The 24,252-nt window shown below is 45.7% G+C and overlaps 1 protein-coding gene across 7 annotated transcripts in view; it reads right to left on the reverse strand.

Annotated features, from left to right (window-relative positions):
- Positions 1 to 24,252, reverse strand: part of nexn (nexilin (F actin binding protein)) — a 65,998-nt gene that overhangs the window by 14,794 nt on the left and 26,952 nt on the right. For 4 of the 7 annotated variants that reach the window (XM_080195145.1, XM_080195146.1, XM_080195144.1 and 1 more), the window contains exons 2-7: positions 22,618 to 22,707; positions 10,071 to 10,262; positions 8,034 to 8,115; positions 7,784 to 7,932; positions 6,374 to 6,553; positions 5,328 to 5,525 (exon numbers count right to left, since the gene is read on the reverse strand). In XM_080195145.1, the coding sequence (XP_080051271.1) occupies positions 5,328 to 5,525; positions 6,374 to 6,553; positions 7,784 to 7,932; positions 8,034 to 8,115; positions 10,071 to 10,262; positions 22,618 to 22,644 (828 nt within the window). In that variant the 5' untranslated portion in view covers positions 22,645 to 22,707. The remainder of the gene's footprint in view (positions 1 to 5,327; positions 5,526 to 6,373; positions 6,554 to 7,783; positions 7,933 to 8,033; positions 8,116 to 10,070; positions 10,263 to 22,617; positions 22,708 to 24,252) is intronic. The other 3 variants (XM_080195151.1, XM_080195150.1, XM_080195149.1) reach the window with 2 other exon arrangements.

Raw genomic sequence — 24,252 nt, forward strand, 5'->3', positions numbered from 1 at the left:
ATTCTGGGTATGGAGGGGTTTGCCAATGGGGAGAGGTTGAGTAGATTGGGCCTGTACTCATTGGAGTTTAGCGGGATGAGAGGAGACCTGATTGAGACATTTTAGATTCTCAGGGGACTTGAAGGGTAGATGCTGAGAGGTTGTTTTCCCTCATGAGACAGTCTTGGACCATAATCTCAGAGTAAGGGGTTGTCCATTTAAGACAACGATGAGGAAGAATTTCTCCTGAGGATGGTGACTCTGGAATTCTTTACTGTAGGGGTTGGGTCATTAAGTATGTTCGAGGCTGAGAGAGACCGACTTTTAATCAGTAAAGGAATCAAGGTGGGAAAGTGGAGTTGAGGATTATATCAGATGCATAATGATTTTATTAAATTGCAGAGCAGACTGGGTTAGCACTGCTGCTTCACACCGCCAGAGACCTGGGTTCGATTCCTGTCTTGGGTCACTGTCTGTGCCGTCTGAACAGCACATTCTCCCTGTGTCTGCGTGGGTTTCCCCAGGTGCTCCAGTTTCCTCCCACAATCTGAAAGGCATGCCGGGTTAGGTGCATTGGGCATGCTAATTTCTCGCTCAATGTACCTGAACAGGTGCCGGAGTGTGGCAACTAGGGGATTTTCACAGTAACTTCATTGCAGTGTTAATGTAAACCTGCCTGTGACACTAATAAATAAGCTTAAACTCAATGGGCCAAATGGCCTATTCTGCTCCTATGTCTTCTGGTCTTGCCTTTGGAAACTGTTCTGGTTGCCAACCTTTGAATCAGGCCCAGATCAATTGGAATCATCCTTCCCCCACTGATATTGTTATTTTTCCCCCAATTAATTATTCTTACTCCAGATTGGCCCTCCTCCGTTCCCATAGCTAACCTGAACCTTGTGATAAAATGATCACTGTCCCCTAAATGCTCCCCAACTGACATTTGATTCATAAGAATTCTGGTGTTGAATACCTATCCACCAAGATGACCTGTCTCGGCACAGCAGATGAATGTGATAAAAATAAAATACTGCAGATGCTGAAATCTGAAACAAAAACAAATCTCAACAGGTCTGACAGCATCTGTGGAGAGAATAGAGCCAATGTTTCGCGTCTGGATGACCCTTCATCAGAGATGAATAGGATGAACTGTCTTGGAAAGACTTTTGCTTCTTCTCCCTCTATTCTCCCTCTATTGTTTAACTGTCTTAAAGTACTTAAACTGTAGGCTACACCCATTAGTGGTAGATGGTAAATTGCATGAGATGGAGACTATAGTGTTTTCTGCTATCCAATAAAATGGCATGCCATATCTTAAAATACTAACCAAGAGGAAGGACTGAGGTTCAGTAAGGGGTGGAGTTGATCTTTAGCCATAAGCACCAAACAGGCAACAGTGAGTAGACTACCTGCCTTGGACCTCACCCAATGATCCCTTCCTTCCAAGTCTGGATAGAAACCCTCCTCAAATCTTCCTGGAGCAAAGGAGAGTGAGCACTTCTCAGAGAGAGGCCCATCTTGTACGTGGCACTGCCAGAGAAACGTAACACGTGGCTGCCTCCAAAGGTCAAAAAAATCCGTGGCCTTGAAATCAGAATCATACAGCGCAGAAATGACCCTTTGACCTGTCAAGTCCGCACCAACACATTAGAAAGTCCTGAACTCCCATCTAATCCCACCTGCCAGCACTTGGCCCACAGTCCTGAATGTTACGAAATTATAACAGGGGAATGCTGAAGGTGCTTCATCTGTTACCACTTTGCAGAGATGTCCAGCGAAACTCAAGACAATTGGGTAATTTCCCTGTCTAACACACCTGGAGACTACACGGCTTTGTGACTGGGATAGATGTTATGCAGGTAATTTATGGGTAACTATCCTCCACTCGCTGCATTCTTGCGGAAGAAATAATTAATATCGATGATGTAAACTTTCCTCAACTCCTGTCATTTTGTGGGAGAAATAATTTATGTTACATAACTACGCTCCACTCGCTGCATATTCTGGGAGAAATATTTAACTTAGATTAGATAACTATCATCCTCTTATTCCATTTTGCAGGAGCAATAGGGTCAAACTGCCTGGTTTAAATTGCTTGACAATTAACTATCAATCTCCATCAACTGGTGCACTCTCCACGACAATGCCTCGACCAATCAGAATCCACTTGCCAATCAATCAGCATTCTCTTCTCATACGGTATAAATTATCATTTATCCCTCGTACTGGTATTCTTGTGAAGTGTCCTGTTGAATGCCAGATGAAAGCTTCAACATATCTCTCCTTTTCAGCAATACTCGTACTGTACGACCTAATGACTAATTCTATTTTCATTGGGAAACTTTTCTGTAGTTTCAGTCATGGGCTGTATTTTCTATAGTTGGTGGAGAATTTGCGACAAGATCAACTATTTGCAACAGGTCCTTCTGTAAATCCCAGTCTAACTCCAACTCCTTGAATGACACAGTCATGTTAATGCTCTCTCCATAAAATAAATGGGATAAAGTCCCCATTAAAATAAGAGCGCTCAGAATCTCAAACAAATGCAGCAACATTTGTGCCGTAGTTTTAATTTAAAGTGAATTTTGTTTTGGTAAGTCCTGATCTTATCCTGCTGGTATGTGAAGGACTCTTTATTTGAAATGATGAAAATTGCAAAGAAAAGTCATGAATCCAGCTCTTTATAATTTGAAGAGCTAGGATTTGAAAATCCAATATTTATCCCTCAACATTACAAATGAGATTGCACAGATTGAGCTGGTCAATATCTTATTGCTGTTATGAGAGCTTGCTGAGTGCAAATTGATTGCTATCTTTCCCTACATCATAACAGTAACTACACATTAGAAGTATTTACTTGGCCAAGGTAGTTTAAAATGTCCTGAGGTCATGAAAAGTTCATGAAAAGTCCCAAACAGGCACTGGAGTGTGGCGACTAGGGGATTTTCACAGTAACTTCATTGTAGTGTTAATATAAGCAAACTTGTGACTGATAAATAAACTTCTACATAAATGAAAGTTCCTCCTTTGCCTCCAATATTGTGTCTCTGACAGATCAAAGGATCATTCTTTGATCAAGGAATTTTGTATCATGCATTTTGCATTGGCTTTTCATTTAATGTATTTCCTCTGGTCCTAGATTGATAGAAATATAACCCAGTTTTGTTTTATCCGTGTCATTCAATGTTCAATAATCTCAATGAAGCCCATTAGCTGCTTTCCTTTCAGACTGTACAGCTGAAGCGTGGCCCATCTTTGTTCCTCAGAGGTCTCCTTTACGTTTGGATTTATTGCCCTTCAAGGGCAGCATGGTAGCACAGTGGTTGGCACTGCTGCCTCACGGCGCCAGGGACCACAACTCGATACCGGCCTTCGGTTACTATCAGTGTGGAGTTTACCCATCCTCCCTGTGTCTGCATGGGTTTCCTCCCACACTCCAAAGATGTGCGGGCTAGGTGAATTGGCCATGTTAAATTAACCCTAATGTCAAGGGATTGGCAGGGTAAATGTGTGGGGGTTACGGGAATAGGGCCTGGGTGGGATTGTGGTTGATGTAGACTTGATAGACCGAATGGCCTCCTTCTGCACTGTAGGGATTCTACAATTCAAGGACCATCTGCTATGCTTGGATTGATATAATAATGGTAATAAGTGGATTAATGATGGAACCTGGATTACCAATTCTGTCCATCAGTAATATTTAGCTCTTGGAGTCTACTGCCCAAGTAATTAATGGCGTCTAGTTGCAATACCAAGATTCAAGATTTAAAATAAAAATTAGGAAGTTTATTTATTAGTGTCACAAGTAGGCTTACATTAACACTTACATTCACATTGCTATGAATAAATAAAGTGAATGATTAGAAATATTTGTGACGCCTCTGGAACAGCTACTATTCCAGACACCATTCCCTGCATAAGCATTTCCATGCTGGATTTTTCAAATTATTATTCATTCGCAGGATGTGGGCAAGGACAGCATTCATTGCCCATCTAGAGCTGCCCTTGTGAAGGGAACTGCCTTCTTGAATCACTGCAGTCCATGTACGTACACCCATAGTGCTGCTACGGAGAGAATTCCAGGATTTTGACCCAGCGACAGTGAGGGCACAGCCTCATATTTCCGAGTCAGGATGATGAGTGACTTGGAGGGGAACCTCTAGATGCTGGTGTTCCCCAGTGTCTGCTGCTCTCATCCTTCTGGATGGTAGCTCGAGGTTGTGGGTTTGGAAAGTGCTGCCTAAGGAGCCTTGGTAAGTTGCTGCAGCGCATCTTGTGGGATGGTACTGAGCTGCCACTGTGTGTTGGAGAGAGTGAATGTTTGTGTCTGGGGAGCCAGTCAGGCAGGTTGCTTTGTCCTGAATGGAGTTGAGCTTTTTGAGTGTTGGAACTGCGCTCGTCCAGGCAAATCGAGAGTATTCCATCACACTCCTGAGTTGTACCTTGTAGATGGTGGGCAGATTTTGGAGTGTCAGGAGGTGAGTTAATCTCCACAGGATAGGACTCCTTGGCTCTGAGCTGCTGTTATGGCCATAATGTTGAAAAGGCTAGACCAGTTTCTGGTCAATGGTAACCCCTAGGAAGGGGTTAGGTCAGGTTAACCTCTCTCACACAATGGTCTGCCACGCCGATCAGCCCTGTTTTGCCAGTTGCGCTGAATGGGGATGGACCTCTCTGTATTGCTGTCAGGAGAATTGGATTACCTGGGATCTGCTCATGTAAGAAACTAGACAAGGAAAGCTGCCCGTTGGTCTGTGACCTGCCTGATATCCATCCAGTCACACCCACTAATTCCTTTGGGCTGGTGGTTGGGAGGGTTTACTGTCCCCAGATCATAGAATGAAAGAATCCCCATAGTGAAGAAAGAGGCCATTCGACCCATCAGGCCTGCACCCATGACAATCCCACCCAGGCCCTTTCCCCGTCACCCCACATATTTACCCTGCTAATCCCCTTGACATAAGGGACAATTCAGCAGGGCCAACCCACCTAACCTGCACATCTTTGGACACCAAGGGGCAATTTAGCATGGCCATGTCTTTATACTGTGGGAGAAAACCAGAACGCCCAGAGGAAACTCACACAGATACGGGGAGAACATGCAGATTCCGCACAGGCAGTGACCCAAACCAGGAATCAAACCTGGGCCACTGGCACTGTGAGGCAGCAGTGTTAACCACTGTGCCACCCAAGTTCTTGGCCTGACCCTAACCCGAAACCACATTTTCTGCAGATTTTCCACTTGGCGAGAACTTGTTACTGAGGAATTTCACAACTTTCTAGATGTCAGTAACCACTCGCTACTTTTCAGTGATCGATACAACGTGAGTTACAACATGAGTACCTACCATGTTTCTCCGAGCTTCGGCAAATTGCTTCCTCTCTTCCTCCAAGCGCTTGCGAGCCTCCTCCTCTGCTTTGCGCTGCTCCTCCTCACGCCGCTGCCTCTCCAGCTCCTCGAAACTTAGCTTTAGTTTCCCGGGCCGCATTGGATCCTTCTGAGCCACACTCAGGCTGGGTAGATCATCTTCATCTTCAGCTAGAGACTGAGTAGAAAGGAGCCATCAGATTAGGGTGATAGTCAAGGCAACGTCAGGAGAAAAATAACTAGGCCACTCAGCCCCCTGAAGGTCATTCTCCTAACATCCAAACTCCCCGTTTAGTCACCAGTCCCATTTTTGAATGCCTTTTGCCTGGCTGACTATTTCAGATTTTTATTGCTCTAATTGAGAGTTTCTTATTAACATTGTGCAGTAAAATTTGGAAGTGGCCAGAGAGCTCAAGAAGATAACATTGTTAAAATGCAAAGGAGATCCCGGATCTTATAAAAGGAGCAAAACCATTTCTGGGTCAATGGGGGAAGGGTGAGAGTAATTGGACAACTCTTTCAAAGAGCCAGTATGGTTATGAGGGGCAGAATGGTCTCCTGTGTTGTATTATTCTGGTTCAGGTGTTCAGACTCTGAAGATGGAACTTGAATCCATCATCTACTTTTTGTCCTTGCCCACCAGCTATTGAATTAAGACTGTCCAGACTCCAATATGCATTCACTAAGTGATAGACTCCATATTGTGCAGAAGGAGGTCATTCGGCCCATCAAGACTGCGCTGACCATCCCATTCAGGCCCTATCCCTATCACCCCAAATGTTAACCCTGCTAATTCCCATGACACGTAGGGGCAAATTAGCTTGGCCAGTCCATATAACCCACACATCTCTGGACTGTGGTAGGAAACCCACACAGACACAGGGAGAATGTATAAACTCGCAAGTTTAGACAGCAATCCAATCCAGGAATTGAACCCAGATCCCTGGCGCTGTGAGACGGCAATGCTAACCACTGTGCCACATTGTACATGGATAACAAGTGCAAGCTGTAGCATTAGGTTCCAACCTTCCTTGCTTCAGCAAAAGCTGCCTTTTCCTCCTCGATGCGCCGCCTAGCTTCCTCCTCTGTTTTCCTCCTCTCCTCATCCTGCCTCCGCCTTTCTATTTCTTCAAAGCTGAGTTTTAACTTCCCGGGACGGATTTCACTTTTGCAGGGGGCTGCGTTCTCCGGCGTCTCGTCTTTATCCTTTTGATGCAGAACGTAAGCAAATTAGCTCTAGAACGAGCGATTATAAAACATCAGCAGAGGACTCGCATCCAGATTCAGGTTGCCAACTCTGGATAGCGTCTGGGAAGGTTTTACCACATGACCTACCACTTAAGGACCTGCCCTCAAGCTCCTGTCATTGACCCATCTGCACGGTGCCCCGCCTTGTGTCACTTATTGGAAAGCAAAACAGGCTTATTGTAACTTGATCAATTGATAGTCAAGATATTTTTGCCACCTTGTTCGAACCCATATGGAATTCAATTCAGACAAATGCTGAAAGGAGAGAATTTAAAGGTCCATTATCTGAACCCATTTGTAACCAGATTCATGGCGCAGATAGAGAGTATAATATGATAGCAACAGCAAAGTGGAATAATCAGGTCCCAGCCATGGTCAAAGTTAGTTTTGGAAGAAGAGGTGGAAAGGTAAAGTGGGTAGCTTTGGTCACCAAAAATGAAATCCGTACAGCAGTGAGAAACGATCTTGGTTCAGAGGATCAAAATGTAGAATGAATTAGGGTGAACATAAGAAATAGCAAGGGAAAGAAGTCACCAGTGGGAATGGTTTCTGGGCCCCCGAACAGCTACCTTGTAGGACTGAGTATAAATCTGCAATTATCATGGGAGATGTTAATCTTCATCCAAATTGGATGAATCGAATTGGTGATAATAACCAGTAGGATGGATTCATAGTGTATTTGGAGCAGATTCTTCCAATTAAGGACCCCACGCACTGTTCTAACAGATTTCAAAACATGAATATGTTATTGGAATGTCACAGATACAAACAAAGCAGGGACAGGATTCCATTAAGTTGAAGCTTATTTATTCATGTCACAAGTAGGCTTACATTAACACTGCAATGAAGTTACTGTGAAAATCCCCTGGCCACCACACTCCGGTACCTGTTCAGGTACACTGAGGGAGAATTTAGCATGGCCAATGCACCTAAGCAGCACATCTTTCAAACTGTGGGAGGAAACCGGAGCATCCAGAGGAAACCCATGCAGACATGGGGAGAACATGTGGACAGTGACCCAAGCCGGGAATTGAACCCGGGTCCCTGGCGCTGGGAGGCAGCAGTGCTAACCACTGTGCCACCTTGCTGCCCTAACATTGCACAATAATAATGTTGCTCAAAGTGAATTCCAGGTCAGAGTTCTAAGGATTCAAAATTACTTTTCTGAATCTGGAAATGTCTCAGTACCTCTGCAGCTTTCTTTGCGAGCTCACGCTGTAACTTCCTCTTCTCCAGGATGTCCTGCTGAATCCTTCTCTTCCGCTCTTCCTCCATTCTTTTCTTCTCCTCCTCCTGCCTTACCTTTGCCATTTCCTCAAACTTGCCCTTAACCGTCCCTGTGGATGGAGGAAGGCACAAGGATCATCTCTTTCCGTCCCCAGCTTTTACACAAGTGGCTGCTTGAATGTTGGGTCAGAGTGATTTCGCTGTTCATTACCTGTCAGTTTGGGGACGTACGCCTTCTTCAGTTCATTTGATTTGTTCTCATCTTCTTCGTCTGAGGCGAGAAGCTCTCTCAGCTGTAATAGATTGAGAGGATCAGTATAGTTTGTTAAAACTCTCAGTCCAAACCGCTCAGATCCAGTACTAACATTTAAAGTTAGTTTCTTAGTATCACAAGTAGGCTTACATTAACACTGCAATGACGTTGTCTACATGGACTTTAACAAGGCCTTTGACAAGGTACCACATGGTAGAATGTTGCATAAAGTTAAATCTCACAGGACCCAGGGTGAGGTATCTAAATGGGCTTTCCAGTGAAAACAATCCTCGCTTATTCAACCTCTCCTCATAGCCAACACCCTCGAGACCAGGCAACATCCTGGTGAACCTGCTTTGCACTCTCTCCAAAACTTCTGATCACCAACTGCAGGCAATACTGCAAATGTGGCCTAACCAAGATTTTATACAGCTGCAACATAATTTCCCAATCCTGTACTCAATACCCTGGCTGATGAAGGCAAGCATGCCTTCTTAATCACTTTGGCCATCTGTGTTACCGCTTTTAGAGAACCGTGGGCCTGCGCGCCCAGATTTCTCCATATGTTAAAGTTCCGAAGGTTTCTGCCATTTACAGTAGAATTCATAGCTAAATTTGATCCTCCAACATGCACTGTGCCACCGTGCCGCCCATGAAGGCAGTATTGTATGTTCAGTGCAATGTAGGGATGACACTAGTTTCTCTGGGTAGGATTTTGGATGGACCTGAAATTCCCACCCAGAGTCAATGGACCATTGCAATGGACCATGTACAGCTGGTCTATCAAATTACCCGTGAAGGGCAAGTCTAAAAAATTGACCAACAGGTTTTATTGACAATGCTTTAAAATGTCTCCCCTAGTTCTTTCTATAGTTTGTCTACTTTTTTCTGAGTCCACACCCAGCCTTAACTAATCAAACACCGTGAAAGTCAATAGTAAACAGACCGTCATAATCAAGCGCAGAAAAATTGAATATTACAGATAACTCATCAGCGAGGGCTCTCAGAAGACTAAGGAAATTTGGCATGTCAGCTACGACATGCACGTGTCAGCACGTTCTCCTCATTCCGTGTGGGTTTCCTCCGGGTACTCCGGTTTCCTCCCACAGTCCAAAGATGTGTGTGTTAAGTTGATTGGCCATGCAAAGAAATTGCCCCTTAGTATCCAGTGATGTGTAGGTTAGAGGGATTAGTGGGTATAATGTGTAGGGATATGGGGGTAGGGCCTGGGTGGGATTGTGTTCGGTGCAGACTCAATGGGCCGAAGGGCCTCTTTCTGCACTGTAGGGTTCTATTGTTCTATGACTCTCACCAACCTTTACAGATGCACCATAGGAAACATTCTTTCTGGTTGTGTCACAGCTTGGTATGGGCTCCTGCTCTGCCCAAGACTGCAAATATCTACAAAAGGTCGTGAATGTAGCCTAATCCATCATGCAAACCAGCCTCCCATCCATTGACTCTGTCTACACTTTCCGCTGCTTCAGCAAAGCAGCAGCATAATTAAGGACCCCACGCACCCCGGACATTCTCTCTTCCACCTTCTTCCATTGGGAAAAAGATATAAAAGTTTGAGGTCACCTACCAACCGACTCAAGGACAGCTTCTTCCCTGCTGCTGTCAGACTTTTGAATGGACCTACCTTGCATTAAGTTGATCTTTCTCTACACCCTAGCTATAACTGTAACGCTACATTCTGCATTCACTCCTTTCCTTTTCTATGAATGGTATGCTTTGTCTGTATAGCATACAAGAAACAATAATTTTCACTGTATTCAAATACATGTAACAATAATAAATCAAATCAAATCAAAATCAAAATTAGAATCGGGCACTAAGTATCAGCTTTGCCGGTGATGTACACATCTTGAGGGTTAATTAAAAGAAATTTCCTCAGATCTGCTGACCATCTGGAAAGTATAACTAAGGAACAATCTTTAACTGATCAGAAGGAGGGCAGAGGGTAAAGAGGATACAATCTATAGGCTGAGTGACCTCCTGTTTTATCTTTGTCCATTCTTTCTCCTTCTTATACTGTTCGTTTCTCCTCTTCCTCTCTTCTCCGGATCTCCTCTTGCTCCTCTCCTCCCGCGCTTTTTGCATGGCTTCGAACTTAGTCTTAACATCCCCCTTTGTCAGCTTTGGCACGTATGATTTATGAATGGGTTTAGATGTAGAGAGAAGAATCTAGGTGGGTCAGGAAGAAGAAGAAAAAGAAAGAGACAGAGAAAGAAAAAGGGAAAGAAAAAGATAAATGGCAGAGCTTAATAAAAAGAAAGGTATAGGCCGATGAGAATTATTAACGAGGTGGTAGAGGATTTAAGGAATGAAGTGGTAAGATTTCAAGTTTTCAATTATTTCCAACTGATCAACTGAAATTGCCTTAATGTTTCTTTCACCAAGGTTTGTGTATCTCACATAATAATGGCTCACACACAAATGCTGGAAAATCTCAGCTGGAGAACTCATAGGAAAATGGGAGATGAGGAGCATAACAGCCATGATCGAATAGTGGAGCGGATTCGATGGGCTGAATGGCCTAATTCTGCTCCTATATCTTATGATCCTATGAACTTAAGGTCTGACAGCGTCTGTGGAGAGAGAATAGAGCCAACGTTTTGAGTCAGCATGACCCTTTGTTTCTCTGCACAGGTGCTGTCAGACCTGCTGAGATTTTCCAGCATTTTTTGTTTCAGGTTCCAGCATCCGCAGTATTTAGATTTCATATTATCGTAACAACGGCTGCAATTTTTACATTAGGTTCTTGTTGCATTATTAAGACCTTAATGAAAATAAGATAGCGAAGGAATGTCCCGATACATTGGTTGCTGTTATTGCAAAGGAACATGTCAACCCGTTGGCACCAATCGCTCCTGCTCCCAGTTACTGTGAAGCAAGAAGCTCTCTATTCATTCCAAAAATGTCTACACTCCTCTTTAAATAATTATTGAATTTTAACATCCAAGCTTATATCATGGAAAGCTGGTGCAAAAGGGAGGCTACAAGCAAATTTACAACGTCATGCAGCCCACACAATGGAATCAAGCAGCCCCCAGGCAGTTACAAGTCACACAGTATTACACTGGGAGATTGGTGGGAAAACATTTACGAGTCCAACAGTGGCACACCATGGCATTTGGATGCACGGTTAGTGTTTCATCACAGTTTTTAAATTAAAGTTTATTTATTAGTCACAAGTAGGCGTACACTGCAATGAAGTTACTGTGAAAATCCCCTAATCGCCACGCTCCAGCGCCTGTTCTCCAACGCTGAGGGAGAATTTAGCGTGGCCAATGCACCCTAACCAACACGTCTTTCGGACTGTGGGAGGAAACCGGAGCGCCCGGAGGAAACCCATGCAGACATGTGCAGACTCCGCACAGACAGTCACCCAAGCTGAGAATCGAACCCGGATCCCTGGAGCTGTGAGGCAGCAGTGTTAACCACTGTGCCACCGCGCCGTCTTAAACTGGGATTTGTGAGGTACCCCAAGGAATATTTACAAGGGTGTTTAATTTTCTGCCTGTCTAAGGAAGGTGGGGTAGTCCTTCAAGAATCCTGTCCTCAGAAATTCTGTGATAATCAGCTGTCAAACAGTCAAGATCACCTTAATGAAATGAGTGCATTATTTTTATAAGTGTACTGCTATTTGTCACGGGCCTCCAAGAGGGCATTCATGCTTCTTGGTGACTCATAGAATCCCTACATTGCAGAAGGAGACCATTTGGCCCATTGAGCCTGCCCTAACAACAATTCCATCCAGGCCTATCCTCATAACCCCACGTATTTACCCTGCTAGTCCCCCAACACTAACGGGCAATTTAGCATAGCCAATACACCTAACCCACACATCTTTGGATTGTGAGAGGAAACCGGAGCACCCAGAGGAAACTGAAAACCATAGGATTCAATTATAAAACATCAGAGATAAAAACACCTCCAGTCACAGTGACACCTGTGCACTTGTGTTGAATTTGCATGGTGTTTTTGTATTCAGTTCCTGGGTCAATCAATTCACAAAGCAGCATTGTTGCTTCAAGCAATCAGTGTGGTGAAAATCTAATTCATTGTTCATATTAATGTTCTTCATGTGAATGAAGAATAAAGTTATAAAAGCTGAGAGAATTAAAATGCTGAGCTTTAGAGATTGTCAAAACACGTCAAGAAATGCCAGTTCAAAAGGTGATCCAGCTTTGTTTCATAAAATCAGAATAGAAGAGATAAAAGGTACAAAAGAACAGGTGAACTGACCTAGCTAAAGAACTGGAAACATAACATCTGCAATGCTTGTAGAGAAGGGCATTCCAGAGATGTTGGTGTTTTGGGAGTTAGAATGTAATTAGTTTAAAAGCATACAGCATACCCAATAATTAATCTAAAGGTTGGTTTGAAGACCGCCCAAAGCAGGCCATGTTGTCATGGAGATGGATGTTCGAGGAAATGTTTTTGGTTTCAATTTATCTGGGTATTTTCTGAGAGTTAATTGCAACTCGAAATTGGTGTGCACAGCTTGTAACTCACCAAGAAAAGATAGTTGAGGGAGATGACAGTTACACCTGCACTGGAAGCAGAAGAATAAAAAAACAAATTCTCCATTCCTCATGCTGGTGAAGCTTAATCTCAGTTTGGATTTTGTGAGGGTATATAAGCTGGAAAATTGCTTTGTTTGAAACCAGTAGGATAATCTACAGTGGTCCCTGTAGAATCTTGTGCCAATAGAAGCAATAAGCAGATTAGCTTAAAAGTATTGAAAATAACCAGAACAATAATTGAGGTATCCAGAGTCAAGAGATGGTACAGGGAAGTTCCATCTTTGAGAAAGTTGAAGCTGAGGAAGTTACTCCAGGGGATTTGGCATATTTATGGGTGGTCCCTACGTAAGTAAATAACTTTTAAGATTGAATTTTAAGTTTATTTTGTTTGTGTCACAAACAGGTTTACATTAACACTGCAATGAAGTTGCTGTGAAAGTCCCCTAGTTGTCACACTCTGGTGCCTGTTTGGGTACACTGAGGGAGAATTTAGCATGGGGAATGCACCTAACCAGCACGTCTTTTGTAATGTGGGAAGAAACCAGAACACCTGAGGGAAACGTACGCAGACATGGGGAGAACGTGCAGACTCCGCACAGACAGTGACCCAAGCCAGCAATCAGACCTGAGCCCCTGGCACTGTGAGGCAGCAGTGCCAACAACTGTGCCACCGTGCCGCCCCACGGTGTGCCTTTGGCGAGAGATGGTGCTGCAGTGGTAATGTCATTGGCCGAGTAATCTAGGGACTCGGGCTAATGCTCTGAGGACAAGGGTTTCAATCCCACCAATGGCAGCTGGTAGAATTTAAATTCAATGAGTAAAATCTTGGAAAGTACTCGCGGTAACGGTAAGCATGAAACCACCATTGACTGTCAGAAAAATCCATCTGGCTCATTGGACAACCCATTTGGACCTTTGCTGCTCTGATTGGCTCTCTCCTTGTTCCTCCTTACTACCTGGGGACTGTATCAAGCAGCTCAGTGCAAAACAATTTCTAGCTAAAATGCATTTGGTCGAGGGATAAGAATTAGCCAGAAACTGGTCGAACCCTCTCTGTGAGAGACAAAAGGCTGGAGGGAAATTTTCTTAAAAATTGAAGCTATAATTTATTTACTAGTCACAAGTAGGCTTATATTAACACTGCAATTAGGTCACTGTGAAAATTCCCTAGTCGCCACACTCCAGCGCCTGTTTGGCTACACTAAGGGAGAATTTAGCATGGCCAATTTGCCTAACCAGCACATCTTTGGAAGAAACCACAGCCCCCAGAGGAAACCCTCGCAGATACGGGGAGAATGTGCAAACTCCACACAAACAGTGATCCAAGACGGGAATCGAACCCGGGTCCCTGGCACTGTGAGGTAGCAGTGCTAACACTGTGCCGCCTCAAAATTAACCCAAGAGGGAAAGTCAGGGCTTCAGTTTAATATCTCGCCTGGGAGGAGGTAGAGTGGTCCGTCACTGGAGTGTCAGCCTCGATATTGCTGCTCAAATATCTGGCATGGGACTTGAACCCACAACTTGGCGCCTTAGAACGTTACCTGGTTAACTCATTCATCGATAGACGCACGCAACATTGGAACAACGGCAACATCTCTGACACTGCGCGGTGGCTCTGATTAACCATGTGGTGACAGAGACTTCAAGAACTACAACTGAGGAATTCTTTATGACTGCATCCTGTTCCTGTCTCTGAAACCTAACATCCTCACACGATAGATGAATGAATTAACCAGGTAACGTTCTTGCCACTAAGGCGCCAAGTTGTGGGTTAAAGTTCCATGCCAGATATTTGAGCAGCAATATCAAGGCTGACACTCCAGTGACGGATCACTCTACACCCTCAGACTTTTCCGTCAGCCTCTTCCGCTCACCTCTCTCGCACTTTCCCACTCCTATTCTAAATTCCTACATCGACGATTGTAATGGTAACTGATGTATAGACTCAAATCAAATCGCTGGCACCACTGTGTCAATGTGTTGGTTGCGGGACTTATTGCTAATGGTCTGTTTATTCAGCAACAGAGCTCATGGGCAGGACTACAGCACAGGGATTGCTTACGCTGTCAGAAATGTAGTAAATGGAAGATAGTTACATATGGCTGAGATTTCCCGCTCCTGTTCACACCAGGCACTGAGAAGACCAAGCAAGGTAAACGCAGGGAGTGATGGTCCCCTCCCACCATCAGGGTCCACGTTTCCACTGCCCACCCTCCTGTCAGTGGTACAATAAGATGATTGCTCCCATGCACCTGGCGAGCATTGCCCCAAGGGTAGAAAGGGCGTGGAATGCCCTGTCTGCAGCAGTAGTGGACTCGCCAACTTTAAGGGCGTTCAAATGGTCAGTGGATAGGCATATGGATAACATTGGAATAGTTCAGGTTAGACGGTCATTAGATTGGTTCCACTGGTCGGCGCAACATTGAGGGCCTGTACTGCGCTGTAATGTTCTATGTTCTAAGGGGAGTTCCAGAAGCGAGCACACACTCGGGGGGGGGGGTGGGGGGGGGTGCGGGGAGGGGGGGGGGGAAGGGTCATGTGAGTAGGTGCCATGGTGGTGCCAGTTTGATGCCGGAGGTGCACCTGAGTGAAGAATATTACCTGGTGTGCCCAGTGTGTGTTGGGGCAACTTTAAAAATGGCACCTGGTCCCCCAAAGTGCGGACGGGGCGAGTGAACCAGAGGCAGCCCACCAGTGGTGCATCATGGAACCCCTGTCTGCCTCCTTCCTGCACCAAGTCCTGCACTTGGTAAAAATTCCACCAGTGCCATCAGCGGGACCAATATCACTGATATTGGAGAAAGTTAGGGAAAATCTCGCCCATTGTATAAATCGAGTGTAGATCAATGCCAGTCATTCATAGCACTGCGATCTCCAGGCAGACTGATGGGTGAATTAACTATTTCTGTCTCATATTTGTGCTGTCTCTGTGTGCAGCCAAACAAACTTGTTCAACTGCAACCACAGCTTCCCGCCACAGTTGGCGCTCTTGCACCAACTATTGGCTCCTTAAGCCTGTGTTGCAGTGAAGCTCCGATACTCTGAGAAACTTAACTTCCCTGCTTCCAAAACTCTTGTCTGTTCAGCTATAATCTCAGAGTATAAGGGCAAACAAATGCATGCTATTAAAGTAGGGATTGAATTTATAGAATCATAAAATCCCTCAATGGGGCTGAATGGCCTCCTTCTGCACTTTCGGGATTCTATGAATGCAGCCCATCGAGTCTGCACTGACTCTTATCCAGTCTTACCCCATAGCCCCACATATTTCCCCCACTAATCCCCCAACCTAATAACCATTTAGCATGGCCAATCCACCTAACTGGCACATCTTGGAACCTGTGGGAGGAAAGCGGAGCAGCCGGAGGAAACCCACGCAGACACGGGGAGAACGTGCAAATTCCTCACTCTGACCCAAGGTCAGAATTGAACCCGGGTCCCTGGGGCTGTGAGGCAGCAGTGGTAACCACTGTGCCACCTTGCTGCCCAGAACAAAGCCATGGCCAGCTGTAATGATTACCTCCAGAGGCCCTTTGGTCCATCGAGTCTGTACTGACACATGAAAGGCCCTGACCTGCCCAGCTAATCCCACTGGCCAGCACTTGGCCCATGACCTTGAATGTTACACCAATTCTACCTCACCGGAATATCACACTTAGTCCCGACTCCCTGGAGGCAATTTTGATTTTGCAGGATTATGTAAAATTTTAATATCAAATCAACTGCTTCTTAAACATCCTCCTGGAGTTATTTAAAGCGATATTTGGCAGAGATGTGTAAGGTGCAGTGGATATGATATAGACCATCTCCAGATTCAACCAGTTAGCATCAAGGTTACTCTCCCTGTCTGCAACATAATGGGAATTAACTAGTTGATCTTTTTAAAACAGGCACTGGAATTGTAGCCTATTGGAGGCCTTTTGGCCCATCGGGTCCATGCTGGCTCCCCACAAGACCGACTCTCCGGCACGTTCGCCCCAAGACTGGAAAGTCCCGCCCGAAGTCAACGGAGCTTCGCACGGTCCTGTCCCGCCCGGACGATTCCCATAGTGAGCAGGACAGGAGTATTCCACCCAAGGAATCCATACGATCCCTACAGTTCAGAAAGAGGCCATTCGGCCCATCAGGGCTGCACTGACTCTCCGACATAGCATTATCCAGGCCCTATCCCCGTAACCTCACTAATCCCCCTAATTTACACATACTGGGACACTAAAGGGCAATTTATATGGCCAATCCACCCAATTTGTACACCTCTAGACTGAGTGGAAACTGGAGCACCCGGAGGAAACCCATGCAGACACGGGGAGAATGTGCCAACTCCATACAGACAGTAACCCAAGCCGGGAATCGAACCCGGGTCCCTGGTGCTGTGAGGCAGCAATGCTAACCACTGTGCCACCATGCCACCTAACTCAGTTATCCCTCCTCTCTGCCTCTCCCTCATAGTCCTGTAATTGTTTCCTTTCAACTGTTTATTCAAATTTCTCTTGAATGCCACATCTACCCCCACCACACACCCAGGCAGTGCATTCCAAATCCTAACATTGACTTCGTAAAAAGGATTTTGCCCACAGTCCTTTTGTTAATCACCTTAAATTTGGGTTCTCTATCCTTCCGCCAAAGGGAACAGGTTCTCTGTCCAAACCTCATGATTTGAACACCTCTATTAAATCTTTTCCTTCTCTTCTCACGGTGGCAACGCTGCCTCACAGCGCAAGGGTTCTGGGTTCGATTCCAGCCTTAAGTCACAGTCGGTGTGGAGCCTGCACATTCTCCCCGCGTCTGTGTGAGTTTTCTCCGGGTGCTCCGGTTTCCTCCCACAATCCAAAGTTGTGCGGGTTAGGTGGATTGGCCAGGCTAAATTGCTCCTGAGTGTCCCAAGATGTGTAGGTTTGGGTGGGGGGAGGGGGGGTGGGGGGCCGGTAGGGGGTAGGTACATGGGTTACGGGGATAGGGCCTGGGTAAGATGCTCTGTCGGAGAGTCAGTATAAAGTGGATGGGCCGAACAGTCTCCTCCTGCACTGTAGGAACTCGATTCTCCAAGGAGAATGACTAAAGTCCTTCAGTCCCACACCCAACATGGCTGACTCTTAACTTATGAATGAAGTGGCCTATCAAGCCCAACAAAGATTATCAGTTCTCAGGGAAATTAGGGATGTAAGCCTTGCCTGCAAGACTCGCACATCCCAAAAATCAAGTTTGCATTTTGTTCCAGAGTTTTAACAAAAAAAGAGAAAGCTTTGTACTTCCATATAGTTCTGCTACCTCTTCTTACAGCCTGACTAAAGTACTGAGACAGTCAATTTCATCTTTGTTCTCAGTGGCCATGTTAAATTCATCCTTAGTGTCAGGTGAATTAGCAAAGTAAATAAAAATTTATAGTTTATTTATCAGTCTCACAAATAGGTTTACATTAACGCTGCAGTGAAGTGACTGTGGAAGTCCCCTAGTCGTCACACTCCGGCGTCTGTTCAGGTCAATGCACCTAACTTTCAGACTGTGGGAGGAAACTGGAGCACCCGGAGGAAACCCACACGGACACGGGGAGAACGTGCAGTCTCCGCCAGACAGTGAACCAAGCCAGGAATCGAACCCGGGTCCCCAGTGCTGTGAGGCAGCAGTGTTAGCCACAGTGCTGCCTAAGGTGATTTAGCAGGGTAAATAGGGTTGCAGGGATAGGGCCCGAGGTGGGATTGATGTCAGTGCAGGCTCGATGGGCCGAATGGCCTCCTTCTGCACTGTAGAGGTTCTGTGATTCTATGCAAGTGTGTTTTAGAGCGGCACTGTGTTCCTGGGATTCTTCCATTTGTAACCGTCTTGAGTGGCAGATCTGAATCAGATACCCTCACAATCCAGACCGGTGTCAAACAAGCCTATGTTTTAGACACCCCATAACTATTTAGAAATCTGTCTGATTCATCTCATCAAAGATCAACTGGATTAAATATCGTCCAGGTGGAGAACTCTTTAACCTCACCCGTCTGTGTCAAAATTAATCTGACTTCCGTAAATATATATGATCCACACTCTGTGGATGTCATAAGAAATAGGAGCAGGAGTAGGCCATCTAGCCCTTCGAGCCTGCCCCGCCATTCAATAAGATCATGGCTGATCTGAAGTGGATCAGTTCCACTTTCCCGCTTTCTCCCCATAACCCTTAATTCCCTTGTCTGTCAAAAACCTATCTACCCGTGACTTAAATATATTTAGCGAGGTAGCCTCCACCACTTCAACGGGCAGAGAATTCCAGAGATTCACCACCCTTTGAGTGAAGAAGTTCCTCCTCAACTCTGTTCTAAACTGCCCCCCACTTATTTTGAGGCTGTGCCCTCTAGTCCTGCTATCCTTTCTAAGCGGGAAGAATCTCGCTACCTCTGGGCTTGTACTCGTTAGAGTTTAGAAGAATGAGGGGAGATCTCATTGAGACGTATAAGATGATGAATGGGATGGATAGGATAGAGGTGGAGAGACTCTTCCCGCTCAAAAAAGACAGTAGGACTAGGGGGCACAGCCTCAAGATAAAAGGGGGGCGGTTTAGAACGGAGTTGAGGAGGAACTTCTTCACTCAAAGGGTGGTGAATCTCTGGAATTCTCTGCCCGTTGAAGTGGTGGAGGCTGCCTCGCTAAATATTTTTAAGAAGCGGGTTGATGGGTTTTTGATAAGAGAGGGGATTAAGGGTTATGGGGAGAGGGCGGGAAAGTGGAACTGAGCCACGACAGATCAGCCATGATCTTATTGAATGGCGGGGCAGGCTCGAGGGGCTGGATGGCCTACTCCTGCTCCTATTTCTTATGTTCTTATGTTCTACCCTATCCATCCCCTTCATTATCTTATATGTCTCTATAAGATCCCCCCTCAGCCTTCTAAACTCTAACAAGTACAGACCCAGTCTATTTAATCTCTCCTCATAAGCTAATTCTGCTATGTTGTTGTCCACTCTGCACCAGATTTGCAATCCCCGCGCCCCCCTCCCCCACCCCCCATCTCTGCAATTTCCCCTCCAGGAAACACAGTCTGATCTTGAATTTTGCTGAAACAAAACTCATTATCGATTCACGTCTGGTTGGCCAAATATTCTGCCTCCCCGTTTCTGGAGAGACTTGGGAGTAAATGTAAGTCTTGCCAGCGTTTCCCAATTCTAGATAGCTGTCTCTCAAAAGATTGATCTGGAGATCCCATACGGGACCAGCAGAGCTAGCTTTGCCTTCTACAAGCCCTAGCAGCGAGCGTTTCACAGTAAAGACCTCCACAAGTCAACCAAAGTACTCATGTACAGAGCCGCTATTGTCACCGTACTGCAGTGAGACCTGGTCAGTGTGAAACAGGGCTAGAGAAATTCCATCAGCACCATCTCCGCTACATTCTCTGGATTTAATGAGGGGGGGAGGAACGGTCACATAAATGTTAGTTCCCTTCTTCAAGGCAGCCCCACAAGATTTCAGGTAAATTACCTGCAAAATCAACTTTGGAGTGTCCCTTGTGTCCAGATGATCAAAAACCACCCTCCTCACCAGATCCTGTTTTCTCAACTTTCAAATGGCCAGTGTCCCAAGGGAGGACAAAGAAAATGCTTCAAAGGTGCTCTGAAGTGTGGTGGCACTGACCATGACTGGGAGGAGCTTGCTACCTACCAATTACTCAAAAGGGTGGCATGACAATTCGGAACGGGCAACAAATGCCCATTAACAAATGGGGCGACACGGTGGCGCAGTGGTTAGTGCTGCTGCCTCACAGCGCCAGGGACCCGGGTTCGATTCTGGCCTTGGGTAATTGTCTGTGTGGAGACTGCACATTCTCCCCGTGTCAGTACAGGTTTCCTCCGGGTGCTCTGGTTTCCTCCCGCAGTCCAAAGACCTGCAGATTTGGTGGATTGACCATGCTAAATTGCCCTTTAGTGTCCAAAGATGTCCAAGTGATGTGGATTGACCACAATGGGATTACGGAGATAGGGCGAGGGACTGGGCTGAGGTAGAGTGCTCTTTTGGAGGGTTGGTGCAAGTCCAATGGGCCAAATGGCCTCCTCCTTCACTGTCGGGAGTACAGTGGAGAGAGCCAATGATGACATTCTTGTAGCGAATCTGGATGATCCAGGGACAGTTTCACACTTACTCTGTTATTCAATGCCATGTGTCACCAAATCAGGGGAGATAGTGGCATAGTGGTAGTGTCATTGGACTAGTAATGCAGAGATTCAGGGCAATGCTCTGGGGATCCAAGTTCGAATCCCACTATGGCAGATGGTGATATTTGAATTCGATAAAAACCTGGAATTAAAAGTCTAATGATGATCGTGAAACTATTGCCGATTGTTGTAAAAACCCATCTGGTTCACTAATGCCTTCTAGGGAAGGAAATCTGCCATCCTTACCAAGTTTGGCCTACACATGACTCCAGGTCCACAGCAGTGGGGCAGCACGGTGGCACAATGGATATCATTGCTGCCTCACAGCGCTAGGGACCCGGGTTCAATTCCAGCCTTGGTTCACTGTCTGTGCGGAGTTTGCACGTGTCTGGGTAGATTTCCTCCCACAATCCAAAGATGCACTGGTTAGGTTGATTGGCCATGATAAATTGGTCCTCATGTCAGGGGGATTAGCAGGGTAAATATGAGGGGTTACAGGAATAGGGGCTGGGTGGGATTGTGGTTGGTGCAGTCTCGATGGGCAGAATGGCCTCCTTCTGCACTGTAGGGATTCTATGACTCATCCAGTTCCTCAGACCAATGTCGGATTCTATGAATATGGCTGACTCTTAACTGCCCACAATTCAAGGGCAAATAGGGATGGGCAATAAACGTTGGCCCAGCCAATGATGCCCACATCCCATGAATACATTTTTTAAAAAATTCATTATTGTTACTTCAAGAAACATTCTTTCAGCGCACCTGCTAAATGGTTGCAGGCCAGCAAATGGGCAGGCAAGGATTAGGAATTATTCTGTGTTCAGACTTTTAACCCATGAAGCTGGTTCTTGTCTTTAAAACACTGAATCATTTCAGGATTAGTGAGAGAAATTAACTTCAACTGAAACCAAAAGAGAAAGTGCTGGAAAATCTCAGCAGGTCTGGCAGCATCTGTAAGGAGAGAAAAGAGCTGATGTTTCGAGTCCAGATGACCCTTTGTCAAAGGGTTCTTGATAAAGGGTCAACAGTTTTGACTCTAGACTCGAAATATCAGCTTTTTTCTCTCCTTACAGATGCTGCCAGACCTGCTGAGATTTTCCAGCATTTTCTCTTTTGATTTTAGATTCCAGCATCCGCAGTAATTTGCTTTTAATTTCAACTGATTCTACTGTATTATTTATAGCCATATAATTCTATTTGGCGACAGATTTTTATCTATGTCTTTTTGTGGCCAGTCTTTGTCCACTTTCTGCTGCTCAGGTTCAGGGACATTGGATGATGTTGGGGAACAGGAGTCTTCACTTTCAGGATCTGCTGGGTGTAGACCTTGTCTGGACACAACGAAGTCCTCTCGTTATACTGCTCCAAAAGCACGTTCCTTGGCCACAGCTTTCGGAGGGGTGGGGTACCCCACACACTGGCACCAATGTGACTTTCTGCCAACCCCCACCACTTTGGGCACCTCACCAATTATCCTGTTGCATCTTCCAAGTGATAAAGGGCAACTTTACAAATACATGAATAGGATGAGAATTGAGGGATACGGGTCCCGGAAGGGTAGGAGGTTTTTGTTCAGTTGGGCAGCCTGGTCGGTGCAGGCTTGGAGGGCCGAAGGGCCTGTTCCTGTGCTGTAATTTTCTTTGTCTTAAGCAACATGACTATTATGGCTGAGCTAAAGGTTGAAGTTGAGTTGTGCGATATATAACAAACGGGTTAATGAATTCCATTGACTTAAGTTAGTAGAGAGAGGGATTTCACACGGATGCGGGCAGTTTGGTCAATATTGATGCACCACAGGAGATTTTTGCAAGGAGCTTTAATCACAAAAGAAGCAGATCATGGCCTCCGGGGGAACTAGTTCACACACAGCCACACCGGACTCACCTGGGCTTTCTGCGCCACGTCCGTCATGGTTGCTTCTCGCTCTTCTCAGACCTGGTCTTCTGATTAAGCTCCTTCAGCCTTGCCTCACACCTAAAGAGAAATGAGGCGTCACTTATTGTTCTTCAGCATTTGATCCCATCGTCAAGTTATAGAAGATGAACAAGTCCAACGAGCCCAGGAGGCCCTGACCACAGGGTATGTGAGTGCTGTGGTTACATTACCTGTCATGTAGAGATTGAGTTTGAAATCCACCATACCTCTTTACATAGAAATATCAAAGATAGAAGCAGGAGGAGACCATTTGGCCCTTCGAACCTGCTCCATCATTCATTACAATCATGGCTGATTGTCTCCAACTCAATAGGCTAATCCAGCTTTCTCCCCATAACTTTTGATCAAATTCGCCCCAATTGCTATTTCCAGCTGCCTCTTGAATATATTCAATGTTTTGGCATCAACTACAGCCTGTGATAATGAAAATTTAGACTCAGTTTTCAAAATCTAGAAATCAAAAAGATTTAAGTGACAATGAACCTATCGTATTGTTGTAAAAATCCAACTGGTTCACCATTCCCCTCCTGGGAAGGAAATCTGCCGTCCTTACTCAGTCTGGCCTGCTGGTGGCTCCAGACCCCACACCAATACACTGGACTCTGAACTTCTCTATGGAGGCGGTGCCATATTGGTATTGACGTTGGACTAGTTAATCCAGAGACCCAACTCTGGGGACCAGGGTTCAAATCCCGCCACTGCAGATGGCGAAATTTGAATTCAATTAAAAAAAAATGTGGAATTAAAAGTCTGATGATGACCGTGAATCAAATGTCGTGAAAACACATCTGGTTCACTAATGTCCTTCAGAGGAGGAAATCTGTCCTTACCTGCATGTGACTCTTGGCCCACAGCAATGTGGTGGACTCATAAATGCCCTCAAGGGTGGGCAATGAATGCTAGTGATGCCCACATCCCATAAGCAAATAAAAAAATTGTCATTCAACTGGTGAGGAGGGGGAGGAGGGGGGGAAGTGGTTGGTGAGGGGGGGGAAGGGTTGGGGTGGGGGACCACCATCATCTCTGTGCACCCTGGGATGGACAATAAACAGCAGCTTTGACCCTTCCCCACCCCACATCCTATGAATAATAAATAAATTGTCCACCGACTCTCAGCCTGCTATGTAATCAACAGAATCCAGCAGACTACGAGAGAGCAAGGGGAGGTCTAATGATATGATCGCTAGGCTATTAATCCAGAAACTCAGCTAATGTTCTGGGGACCTGGGTTCAAATCTCACTGCGGCAGATGGAGCAATTTGAATTCAACAAAAAATATATTGGGTGGCACAGCGTTTAGCATTGCTGCCTCATAGCGCCAGGGACCCGAGTTCGATTCCAACCTGTGTGGAGTTTGCACATTGCCCCCGTGTCTGCGTGGGTTTCCTCAGGGTGCTCCGGTTTCCTCCCACAGCCCAAAGATGAGCGGGTGAGATGGATTGGCCGTGCAAAATTTCCTGTTAGTGTCAGGGGGACTAGCAGGGTGAACACGAGGGGTTAATGGGATAGGGCCTGCTGGGTGGGACTGTTGTTGGTGCATGTTCAATGGGCTGAATGGCCTCCTTCTGCACTGTGGGGATTCTG

This window comes from Carcharhinus amblyrhynchos, chromosome 9 (assembly GCF_965287045.1).
Source record: "Carcharhinus amblyrhynchos chromosome 9, sCarAmb.v2.hapA, whole genome shotgun sequence".
Lineage (NCBI taxonomy): Eukaryota > Metazoa > Chordata > Chondrichthyes > Carcharhiniformes > Carcharhinidae > Carcharhinus > Carcharhinus amblyrhynchos.